The sequence below is a fragment of the Corvus hawaiiensis genome, chromosome 16 (genome assembly GCF_020740725.1).
Source record: "Corvus hawaiiensis isolate bCorHaw1 chromosome 16, bCorHaw1.pri.cur, whole genome shotgun sequence".
Taxonomy (NCBI): Eukaryota; Metazoa; Chordata; class Aves; order Passeriformes; family Corvidae; genus Corvus; species Corvus hawaiiensis.
In genome coordinates this window covers 6,895,051-6,907,642 of record NC_063228.1, presented here as the reverse complement: position 1 = coordinate 6,907,642, position 12,592 = coordinate 6,895,051, and the positions used below count along the sequence as shown (strand labels likewise).

General features: G+C 44.1%; 1 protein-coding gene across 5 annotated transcripts in view; it reads left to right on the top strand.

The window, feature by feature from the left end:
* The first annotated feature begins 157 nt into the window (after positions 1 to 157).
* Positions 158 to 12,592, top strand: part of TOM1L2 (target of myb1 like 2 membrane trafficking protein) — a 57,224-nt gene continuing 44,789 nt past the window's right edge. For 4 of the 5 annotated variants that reach the window (XM_048320508.1, XM_048320506.1, XM_048320505.1 and 1 more), the window contains exon 1: positions 158 to 256. In XM_048320508.1, coding sequence (XP_048176465.1) covers positions 205 to 256 — 52 coding nt within the window. In that variant the 5' untranslated portion in view covers positions 158 to 204. The remainder of the gene's footprint in view (positions 257 to 12,592) is intronic. The other variant, XM_048320507.1, reaches the window with a different exon arrangement.

Genomic DNA, 12,592 nt, shown 5'->3' with positions numbered 1-12,592 from the left:
TACCGCGGGGGCGGGGCCCTCGCTTGACAGTGATGGACACACCCTTTAACCAATAGTGTTGCGGCGCGTCCTGAAGCTGTCCAATCGAGCGTAGGGAGGCGGGACACGCCTGTCAGAACTCGCTGTGGTTGGTGCGTGGGGCTGTCGGTCAGGGCGCGGTGCGGGAGGGGCGGGCACCGGGCCGCTGTTTGTTGTCATCCCAAGATGGAGTTTCTGCTGGGGAACCCGTTCAGCACCCCGGTGGGGCAGAGCCTCGGTACGGCGGCCTGGGGAGCGCGGAGGGGTCCAGGAGAGCCCGACGAGACAGCGGGGGCTTCGGCCAGCGGGCGGGGCTGGACGCAGCGGGGGGCTCTGGGGGTCGGTAAGGGGCTGTGGGGGGTCTATGAGGAGCTGTGGGAGCGGTGGGTGGATAGTCTGTGAGAGCCCATGGGGAAAATTTGGGCTCGGTAAGGAGCTCTGGGGCTTAGTGGAGGTTATGCGTTATGGGGATCAGTGGGGATTGATTGATTGATTGATTGGGCATCTGGAGGTGGTGAGGCAGCTCTGGGGGCTGTGAGAGGCCTCTGGGAGTCTGGGAGGGTCTCTGGGGAGCAGGGATTCCAGGGTTGGTGGGAGCTTGGAGGTGTTGGAAGGCTTTTGCGTTTTGGGAGTGCTGGAGGCCTCAGTGGGGGCTCTGGAGTTAGTGGGGGTCGTGGAGAGGGATCAGTGGACAGGCGAGGTCGGGGGAGCAGGGGGGGCTTTGGGCAGGCTGTTGTCCATGAGAAGAGAGTGACTCCACATCGAGATGGATGCAGGAAAGTTGCTGCATCCCCCAACTCCTTTTCCTGAAGTTGAGCACCTTCTTCCAGACCACCCTGTCATTGATCCAGCTTTTCCCAAAGTCCTGAAACCTCCCTGTACCTCTGAGTAGGCAGGGGGGTGATGTGGTTTAGAGATACAAATACGCACTTGGTTTTCAGCCTGGAGCCTGAATTGTGGTTTTGGTAATGCTTTGGTGCCATTAACAGGCTATTCTGAGCAAGCTTTCACTGTGTGGCCAGTCAAGGCCTCCCTGGGCTGCTGTGGCTACTCCCTCCCACAGGCATGTTCTTTCATGGCTACTAATGTTTTGGTCTGGGTTGCCATGGCTGGGGCAAAGAAGAGAAAGGAGAAAGCCTGGGCACCACTTGTGCAGAGTTTGGTAACTTGAGTTTTCATCTCAGCTGGGTGGGCTCTCAGTGCCTCCTGCTTTCCTCTTTTGGGCCCTGGAGAAATTGAATATCTCTGACATTGTGGTGGGAAGGAACAGGCTGGCTCAGGTTCCTGCAGTGCAGGAGGGCGGGCAGTCCCAAAGCCAAGGTGATGCTCAGTCGAGCATGTCTGCTGCGAGGGAAGGCTGGGAGAACTGGGATTGTTCAGCCTGGAAAAGAGAAGGCCTTGGGATGACCTAGTTGTGGCCTTCCAATACCTGAAGGAAACCTACAGGAAAGATGAAGAGAGACTATTTACAAGGGTCTGGTGTGACAGGACAAGAGGGAATGGCTTCAGACTGACAAGGGAGTAGGGGTGGATGGAATATTGGGAAGAAATTCTTCCCTGTGAAGGTGGTAAGGCCTTTGCACAGGTTGCTGGAGAAGTTGTGGCTGCCTCATCCCTGGGAATGTTCCAGGCCAGGCTGGATGGGGCTTGGAGCAACCTGGGATAGTGGAAGGTCTCCCTGTCCATGGCAGGGGGTGGAATGAGATGATCTTTAAGGTCCCTTCCAACCCAAACTGCTCTGTGATTCTGTAACGTACAGCTCTGCGTAGTCTAGCCTGTAGCTGCTCTACGTTGACTTATGGAATGATGGAAGTCTTTGAAAATTATAGTGGAGAAAACTTTGCAGAGTGTTACCTCATGGCCTCAAACCTCTTTTATCATCCTTTCCTCATCCCCATGTGCAGGGACACCCCTTGTTGAGGTAAAGGGGCCCTTGCATGGGTTAGTCTCACGCTGTGGTCTGAGCATGGCTGGACTCTCTTTGTCAGGCTGTGTGGAGCATATGTATAACTTGCTGTTTATCCTCAGCCATCTGGGGTGTTTATTTCTTCTGCTTAGGGAGAGAAATGCTGGGAATCGGGGGAGAATAATGAGAACAGCTCAGCTGAAAGGTGATTTTGGAGTGAATTGGCTTTGTTGTGTTTGGCCATCAGAGCACCCCTGCCAGGAGAGCTGCTGCTGGGCCAGGCCTCTGCCGTCAGCCTGGGAAGGGAAGGCAGCAATTTCTCCTTCTTCATTGGCAGCTTCTTTCAGCATCAGTCAGTGGTTTGAAGGAGCTGAAGGATTGTTGGGGGACAGGGAGGGAGGAGCAGTAAAATCTTCTTTTTTAGCCTTCTGCCTCTTTAAGTCCAGAGTGCAAAGGTTTTCACAGCTCTCACATCCCTTCTCTCACTGAACGAGCGGTTGCTGCCAGCTTTGAGGCTTTGAACACTGAGCTGCTTCCATCAGATAAGGTTAGGTGTGCAGCTTCCCTTAATGCAAAATTCAGCTGCACTTTCAGAATGTTTTTTTTTTTTACTCCCAGGGGGAAGAGATAACTGCAGATTTTATTTTGGAAGACAAATTTTTCTGCTTCTCCTATCGCTGCCAGTTATCCCTTTCTGAGACAGCAGTAAAACAAAAGCATGCCTTGTTCTCAGACGCTGCTATTTGCCCAGTGCTTCCACAGTTTGTTTTTCCAATGAGCTTGTGGAATATAATTTTCACTTATGTTTCTCTTCATTCATTGAAAGAAATGGAATAATTTTGTATTTCTGTTTAAACATATTGTGTTGTACACAGTTGTGATGTTTTCAAGCAAGGCCTAACACTCACCATAAGGGAGAAGTGCAGAAAATCCTGTAGGTCCATCAGCACACCAAGAATGTGTGTTCTCTGCCAGGAAGTAGCAGAGGTTCACGAGAAGATTTAATTAGGGCTCTACAATATCTGCAGATAAATGCCAGATCTGAAAGAACAAAGATGTCAGAAAAGGTTTGGGGAGAGCTGAGAGAGGTAATACAAAGGATTTTCTCTTTTCTCCTCTTTATCTGGATAATGTCTGAAGCTAGGCAGGCTTTTTATGTTAACTCTTGCTTAATGTGGGAAAGTAATGCTAGGATGAGCTCAGAGGATTTGTAATGGAGATGGATAGAGTCTCCTGCATCTAAAGTGCCAGTTGAAGTGGCAGTCAAGTTCCTCATGGCTGAAACCTACCTGATTTTTGAACTGGCTTATATGGTACCCTGTATTTAATTCCCAGTGGTGGCATAGCAGAAACAATATAAGCCATCACCATGGCTGCTAATTATGAACCTTGCCTAATTTGGCTATAGTACTTAAATTGCCCTCTGGACACTAAACTGGCCTTGTGTCTCCAGCAAGGTCCTCTCCTGAGAAGAGCAGGTGGTTTTTGGTGGGGCTGTTGTGTGGAAGGCAGGCAGCTGTACCTGAGAGATTCCTGAACTTAAACCATTTTCATTCCATATTGCTTTTAACCTGGAGGTTGCTGTGAAGGGAGCTTATAGCATCATTTTACATATAAACCAAAAATCTCACCCAGGATTTTGTAGCAGAATCCAATACTTCCCAAAGTTTTTGTGAGGTGTTTTTCAGAAGGTCTTTGTGACAGCTGGTGAGAGTCTAGAGGGCGGAATTGGGTGCCGTGGGTTTCGTAGGCTGCCAAGTACATCGAGGTTGACAAGACCCTTTGTGGCATTGGTTGCTGGCCCAGTTCTTATGACTGAACTGTTTATTTTTTCCAATCACTACTGTAAATACTATCTTGAAGAATATCCCAACCAGTGAGGAGCAGAAGAGCAGGAAGATGTGTAGTAAAGCAGCGCTGACAGAGTGCTTGCTGTGTGGAGAGGGATCGGCCTGGAGAAAAAGCTGCAATTTACGGTAGTGGGAATTTGCCTTGAGATTCACCATCCTGCCATAAATTGCATTTTTATCTTTCTTTGTTCAATGGAGCCATCTTTAAAGTGTCACCACTCTATTCAAGGTTATTAGAACAAATACCCTTGCTGCAGGTTGGCAAAAACATCTTCGCCGATTAAAGCTGATTGAATTACCAGAATGTGGAGTGCTGGTGACTCTTTTGTGGCCATTCTGCTTATTTGATAGTGGCCATATGGCTTACATGTGAAGACACGAGAAAGCCTGGTTTAGTTTTTTTGGTTTTACTCTGGAGACTTTGCAAAGGCTTCAGGAAATGCTTATTTCTTTGAATCCAAACCAAGCCTTGCTGCTGCCCGCCTCATGCAGGTGCAGAGGGCTGACCTGGGGCAGTGAGGTGTGAAATGGGCTCCTCACGGGGTGCTGGACAGGGGCATCAAGGTCAGTTTTGGTCAGGCTCTGGTCAGGGCTCTGTGTGCTGCTGAACTCAGCTCTTCTCACTGCAGCCCCAAATCTGCCTGACCCAGAGCCAAAGACCTCTGGGAGGGAAGTTCAGCACCTGAATTCAGTGCAGCGAGACTTGAAAGTTAATTTTTAACAATACAGTAGAAAGGACGTTGTCCTGTGTGGCTGGGAGTGGGGATCAGGTGCTACTGGTTTACACCCCTGGTCCCTGTTGCTGAAGGGAAGTCTCAATGCATGGTGCCAGTCTGGGCTCTTGCCTTGGAGTCTGTTTTTGGAGGAGGAGCAGTGTGGTGATTTAATACAGAGTATTGTGTAAGGAGGCTACAAAAACAAGGTTTCAGCAAAAGATACAGAGGCACTTTATAGAAGCAACAGTGTGGCAGACAGCTTTTCAATTGATTTGTATCAAAGCACTTGCAGTTTCCATTCAAGGCTGTTAAATTGATAATATGTATAGTGGATACAGCCTGTTTTCAGAGCTGCTGTTTTGTTCCCCCCTCCCCCCCCCCCTTTTTTTTTCTTTTTAATGGGAAAATGCTTCAGCTAAGGGGGTTTAAAACACCTTTTTATTTTCCCTTCCGTGAGAAGCACTTGAGCCCTTTCTTCAGGTTTCTTATATCTCTAAGATTTTTATGAGTCTTAGAATAAAAACGGTTCCTAAATAAATGAGTTGATAGCTGCATGCAGGAACAGAGAAATGCATTAGAGCCAGCAGCCCGTGGTAGTCCTACAGGAGGCATTAATCCAGGCTCTCTTGTCCACAATTTCCCTAAATTCCCTTCAAAGTAAACTTACTACTTTGCTGTGCTGTATGTGAAACATTTTTTTTAAAGACAAGCCTTTCCCCAGTGCTAGAAATCAGTGTTTAAAGTGCACACCATACTCTTAGAATGTGGTCCCCGTAAAATATCATTTTTGCAGTGTGCTGTTGGGCTCTGAATCCTCTCTCTCTTCATTCATTGCCTTATAATAAAATAAAACATCCTTTGCATTTACCCATAACCACGGAAGCGTTGTCCCCTGGTCTAAGGGAAGTTTTTGTCAGTACAAGGTGGCAGTAACTTTTCTTGCTGTATCAGAAAGATGAATTTTGCCTTTGCCTGCAGTAAAAAGGGCACAAGAAGTTCTCTCCTCAGAGCTGAAGTACTTTTCTAGGTACTCCTGTAGCTGGTCAGTTAGAAATCCAGGCCCCCCCACTGCTCATTCAGAATTGTGCTTGTCATGCAAAAAGAGCCTGATAAAGTGCTTTTAGTTTTATAAGATTATTTGGATCTGCTTTCACTTCATGACAATGGATTATGTTGTAAGGAAAATCTCCATGAAATATGAAAATGGATATCTTTGCTTTTAGAAGAGCAAATAAATACTGAGTCATGAATCTGGCAACTTGGAGAAACTACCTACATGTGTGAAGCTGGGTAATTAGTATAATACCATTTAATACTGGGTTTCTAAGACTGGATTTATTTTATAGGCACAAAAGCAGATTGTAGTTTGTGAAGGTATTATAACATGTATTTTTGAGTAATGCTGTTTTATCTCTTTCAGCATGCTACGCTTAAATGTATATTCCATATGCTTCTAATAGCTGTCTGTATGTGAGGACAGCTCGTTCCCAGTTTGTTACTGCTCTGTTCATGAACTCAGCAGATTTTTTTAAACTTCATATTTAAAATATGCTTGCCTAAAAGCCCCAGGAAATCCCCCACAAACCCTTCCAACAGTTTTAATATTTCATTCAAAACAATTTTCCCCCAAAAAAGTACTGTGTGTTTTCCTTAGTGAGGAACAGTTTTAAGGTAGGCAGACTTTCCTATGAATTCATAAACTACACTGAGTTTTTAATTAACAGTTTTTGAAGGTGATGAAGGCATTTGTGGTATTCTCAGTGATAGTAGTCAGTGGAGGGACAGCAACAGCTCTTGCAGAAGTTTTGGTGAGATGATCCTTCCTGGGGAAGGTGCTGCCTGGTACCTTCAGGACTGGGGCTCTTCGAGGCTGGCCTAGCAACCTCCTTCCTCATCTGGTGTTTCCTACTTGACTAAAAGTCATTTCATCCTTTGTGTTTGGGTTTAAAATCTGTACAATGTATAGGTGATAAGAGCATAAATGTTTAGAGAACACAGGGAGAAAGGACATTGTGGGAGCCCTGAGACGTGAGGAAGGGCCCCTAAAGCCTGTGAAATGCAGCGATGAGTCTGTGCAGATCGTCCAGAACTTGTTTTCCTCTTTCTCATTTGCATCTGCCTGGGGAATTCCTAGTTTTCTATGTAAAAAAACCTTGTTGCTGGGCATAAAAATCCTACCAAGAATAGATAAGTCTTATCTTCTGTATTTGTGTAGTTATTCTGCTGATGGTCTGCCCGATCATTTCAGTTTCTGTCAGTGGCAAAAGGCTCTTTTTAAACTGATGGTGCTTCAGCACATAAGATACCGGTCTAGAAGCTTTGCTAGAGCTGGGTCTCTCTTCCCTTAGGAGCAGCTCCTTTGCTACAGGTGAACATGTTTTTACACAGCCCAGGGAGTCAGATCTTCCATCTATAGGTAACATTTCCCATTGCTCAAGAAGGAGAGATGCAAATAAATCCAGCCAGTCTGTTATTGGCAGCACTGTCTCTAAATTTAAATATACACTCCATGGTAGTTCTCTACCTGACAGAATTGTGAAGTGGGCTCCAAAATGTAGTAACTCATTTCAAAATCAAAGATGAAGGATGAAAAAAATCCATGCCCTGTCTGTGTTTGAGCAATTCCTGGCATGGCTGTGTATGGACTATTTACCCATGCTCCTGTATCTCTTGGTTCACAGCATTTGGCAGCTCAGTGTAGTCGCAGAGAGCTTCAGGAGACTCAAAAATGAGGAGATACTCAGAAGAAACCTGTTGAATAAGTTGGTTACCTTGTAGCCTGCTTATTCTTTGAGCGTAAGGCATCCTGTTTCCCAGCTGGTCCTCAGAAACGTTCTGGGTTAAATTAGCTTGGGAAGAAATTCAGATCAAAGAAAACATACACAAAGTGAAGGCACAGATTTGTGTTGTAAACTGTGTTTGAATCCCAAGAATTTTTCAGAGCATTGATTTCTTGTTCTTAAGGCAGGAAAGACTTCGTTGCGTCCCAAATGTGGTCAGGAATGTTGAAGAGGTTAACTTGAACATGTTGCATCCTCTTTATTTCCATGGGATACATTTTTTGCAAGAAATATGACTGGTTTTTTATTTGACCCAAATAACAAAAAAATTCTGGGTTTTTGCCTAGCTTAGTAAATGCAGAAAGTCTTTTTTAAAAATCTGGTATTTCCTGACTTTTTTTATTAAAAAAAAACCCCTTTTGTTTTGTCTCAATTACAGCTTTCTGCATTTATTTTCCTTTTGGAAGGAAGGGGGTGTCTTTCCTTGCCTATAAACACAAAAAACTACCTTGAGCATATTAAATAAATTGCAAGCTTCAGCAGCTTTGTCAGCACATTTTGGAAAGTTTTTATGATATTCTGGGCCTACAGGTGAGGGCTATTTCATAGCTTTGTCTTCCGAGACTAATAAATACATCTGTATATTTAATAGAGGCATTTTACTTAAGCTTTGGTGACCAAATACTTACTGAAATACAGTTAATTTTTTTTAGACAACCGCAAGGCTTTAATTAGTAGTTTTGTCCAAAAAGTCCTGCCTGAAGTAAGGTTTTGACTGAAGTGATCCAGAGATTAGATACTATGTTGTAGCTTTTCCTCAAAAACCTCCTTGATTGCAGTTGAAGCAATGGGCATCTGTTTGGCTCAACACTTTTCCCTCTTTTATATAAGTTGTTGAGGATCTTAACTGCTCAGTTGTCACCAAAAAGCTCTCTGATCAGTTAACAGAGTGTTAAGGAATTTCACCAGTTAATTGGTTCCTAATTTAAGGATTAGGAGAGAAAATACACAAATTTTATTGGAATATTTCATCTGGAGTGAGTCTTGAAATCCGCCTCCACACTGTGACCTGAGTTATTTCCTGAATGCTGTCTGGTATTTTCCTGAGCAGGTGTTATGGGATATAGGCATGATAAGATGATTGATAGTGGGATGTAGAGGTTGGGCTGGATGCAGCATGTATTTGGGTTTGTGTTACCGTGAGCTCACATTTAAGCTGTTGTAGTAAATAGCTTGGTTTTTTTTCATTATCTTTGAGCTGCCCTTTCTCTACTGATTTTCGGTGGTTTTAATTAGAAGGGTATTTTGCTGAAAAGAGCGAACTCAGACCTTTGTGAAATTTTCTGCTAGTACAAATAATGGTAAATCTGAAATCACTTATTAGACAAGAAGTTGTTATGGCAACTATAAGATGGTTGGCTAATCAGAGAGTGAGATCAGTTTTTATTTACAAGTGTAATGAGCAATTAAGTTTGAGCAGCTGTCAGACTTGGAAAGTGATTAAAGTTCAGCAAACAACCCAAATGGGTCAGTGTTCAGTTCTGATGGTTTTCTGACACTGCAGCTTGATCATCTGTGGGTTTTACCTACTATAATTAAAACTGCCTTTTAAATCCCTATCCATGCCAATGACTTGGCATAGCCAGTGAGTAGAAAAACCCCTTTTCCTACCAGGTTCCTTAATGGGTATTGCCTGGAGTCTTGATGTGGGTAATGAGGTATTTCACGTGTAGCATTGCTTAAAGCAAAGCTCAGTTTGGATGCAGAATCATCTCCTGGCTGTCGGTGATCACCAGGAGGGAGCTGGAGTGGTGCAGCCTCGCTCAGCCTTTGCACCTCTAAAGGCTCCCTTTCATTAAAAGCAGCATTACGCAGTTGTTGGTTGCTTAGGGAGCTGCTGCTGGGCTCAGAGGAAGGACGTGCACAGTGTACATGAACATTAAACCCAAAGGAAGTGGAGAAAGTCGTGATTCACTCAGAAACAGGAGGGAATGCCCAGGAGAAGCTGACCTTGGCCAGAGCTGGTGAAGCTCTGTCATTGGGCTGGTCACAGTGAACAGGGCAGGCTGCTGGTCCTCATGGCTTTCCCAAGCAGGAACTGGTTCTCTGCAGATTCCAGAAGATTGCATGTGTTCACACTGGGAAAGTTACCCTCCCATCCATACTCAGCACCAGAGCGGCCTATTTCATTTGCTGGGGGTTTGCTTCCCTGCTGCACGTGTTAAATAAGCCAAACTGTTTGTAAGCCTTGCTCAAAATCTGTTCTAGTTAGAATTTTAACTGTCCAAGACAGTTAAACCAGTATTTTCCAAAATTACGCTGCAATCCCCTGATACATTTACATTTTTATTAATTTTGCCACACTAATGGTATGATGTAGTACAGGCAATTGCAGCGGAACGTGAAATGGATTGGGACAGCTCCTGACCTGAAGAATTTACAAAGTCATGTGCCTAGATAACACAAGTTGGTGAATGGGGACTTAAGGGAAAATTAAAATGACAGCCTCAGAAACAGGCATTTGCATACTTGACCTAAACTTCTGGTATTTACATTTTCTATTTATCAGTCTTTTTCAGGCTTATCTACAGCAATGGCACATGAGAAACAGGGCTGTAAAAATGGAACAGAATTTTTAGTAGGGTTACTAAAGACCAAGAAATCCACATTTCTCATCTCCCAAGATGGGATTGCACACATGTATCTTGTTATTGCTGTTGCCTGATTTGCACTCGGGTTTCCTGAGGAGATTGCTGGGAAGTGTTTATCTACTAAGCTTCTGCAGACATAGCAAGCCTGGCTTCTTGGAATGGGCAGCTGGCAATGGGGCCCTTCAGTGACCACAGCGTTGGCAAAAGTAATTCTTGTCACCAAGTGGAAGAGGAGCCAACTCTCCCCTCCTCCCGTGGTGAAAACACTTAGTGTATTCCAGACACTGATCCTCAAGCCATGGAGATATTGGAGATTTGGGGTAGGAGTGGAGCTTGCTGCCTCTTGCACAGGCCTGCTGCCATCCTGTAGAGCAGTGCAAGGGAAGGCTGAAAAACTGAAATGCAAACTGAAGCTTTCACGCTAGAAAACATGGCCCGTCAACCCTCAAAAGCTGCAGATTCCTCTGTCTAGTTCACTGTACACGTGGGATAATTGTGGTTTTCCAGAGGATGCAGCTCTCACCTTCGTAGTTGTAGATATGTAGGAGAGCTGGAGGTGGGAACATGCACGTGGAAGTTACTGCAAGTGTTGTGTCATTTCATTCATAACACATTTTAATTATCATGTATGGACACTCGCATAAAAATCTTGTACAGCACGCTGCAGCAAAGGAGTAAACTTGTTCTTGTAACTGCCTCCTTGTAGGAATGGGAGATTTTGCCTATTTTTTCCCCTCACTAAATAGTATTTTCAGTTTATTTTAAGCATGTGAGAATGTGGGCAACTGATTTTAGGAGTAACCTGTAAAAAATAATACAAATAATACTGATGTAGGAGCATGATGATTCTCTCTGCCTCATAGTTTGTTTGCAGCAAACATGTTACAAGTGAGCAGGTGGGAGGGGGAGTTTGAAATACATAGGGATGGATTTTTAGAGTTTGCAGCTGATGTGGATTAAAAATTCTTAGAACATTTCATCCATGAAAGGCAATTAGTTTTATTTTATGAATATGAAAAGCACGTAGCTTGTAAGTACTGGAGTGAAGTCCCAAGTGAGTTATTAGAACTTGCTTTACTCATGTAGTACAAAATTGGCCATCAAGAGCTGATAGATTTCAAATATAGCTCACTGACACACTGATCATCCATAACTTTTCATAAAGTCTTTTTTTTTTGGGCTCACCTGTAATTACTGGATGCTGTTGAAGTCCTGAATGCGGCAGATAATCACAGATCAGGACACCTCCTTGCTCTTGATGGTGATTACAGCATGTTGTGCTGCTGGGATATGGAATTGTGATACCTCTCTGCCTACTTTCCCTACTTTCAGCTGCCTCCTTCTCTCAGATTCATAAGTTAAGGCAGATAAAATGAATGGAGTCTGCTCTTTTTTTAGCAGTTGATTTTTTTGGCATTAGGAAAAATTAATGCAATTGTTGTTTTTGGATTATTGGGGTTGTATGTGTGCATAGTTCTCAGCTACTAATGAGTGTTTGGGAAATGATATTTTTTTCAGCTTCTTTTCCAGTTTTTTGGTGGGGTTTTTTTGGTGGGGGAGAGCCAAAGACTCGGCTGCTAAGAAATTTGGTATTTCTAGTGTTAATTAACAGATGTTACTCATCCAGCATGTCAGTGCTTTAATACCTGAGATTCTCAGTTAAGGAACTGGTAGCCCAAGTAAAGGAATGAGGTAGCCCCTCCAATCATCCAAATTCCATGGAGAAACTAAAACAAGTTTCTCCATGGCAAGTGGTGGGCTACAATCTAAGTTCTGGCTATGGAAATGACTAAATGTCAGTGGTTTTTGTTATAAAACACTGGCTGCTGGACAGTGTTCAAAGGAGGAGGAGATTTGGATAACCAGCCTGATGCACTGACCTGTTTAAACAACGCTGTGCTGATAAATTCTCCCACACAGAATCATATGAACACATCGCAGCAGTCGCAGTTAAATTTAGAAAAGGCAAATCTGAAGGAGACCATTTCATCACCCAGGAGGTTTTAATTTATGCTTTCATGCCTCTCATCCAGAGAAGAAAGATGGACACTCAGAGTGGGATGATATTAAACTACTGAAAGTGTTGCCTAATAGATCACAGATGTCTGTGAAGTGGCAAGTCATCATCCCCCCGACACAACAGGACGAGGGGACACTGTCACGAGATGTGACATGTCATAAAGGATCATTGATTTGTTGCTCCCCTACAGTAAATCAAACATCTCCATTCAAATCCATTAAAATCCATTAATACAGGGCATAGATTTTAAAACTGCTTTGACATTTCTGATTGAAGGCTTTGGCGTATCGATTCCTGACATGAGCAGGACCCTGTTTGTCAATCGTAAAGTACCACCATCATCTGAATATCGTGGGTTGGCAGCGAGGTGGGAATCTAGCCAAGGTCACTGCTAAAAGAGATGAGGAAACGTGCAGTGCCGGCTGAATTTTGGGGAAAAGTGCCTCTGAATCATGCAAATGGCTTGATGGGCTGGGAGCTGCTTGTGTATGACCTCGCTCTGAAGGACGGCTATTTACAGTACATGGGTCAACATGTGAGCTCTAATGAGTGTCAAGGCATGGGAGGAAGGTGTTTTTCTGTGCTTTGTTCCTAAAGCTGTGTAGAATGGAGAAGTCAGATGGGTTTCACTGTGTTTTAAAGAAGCAATAG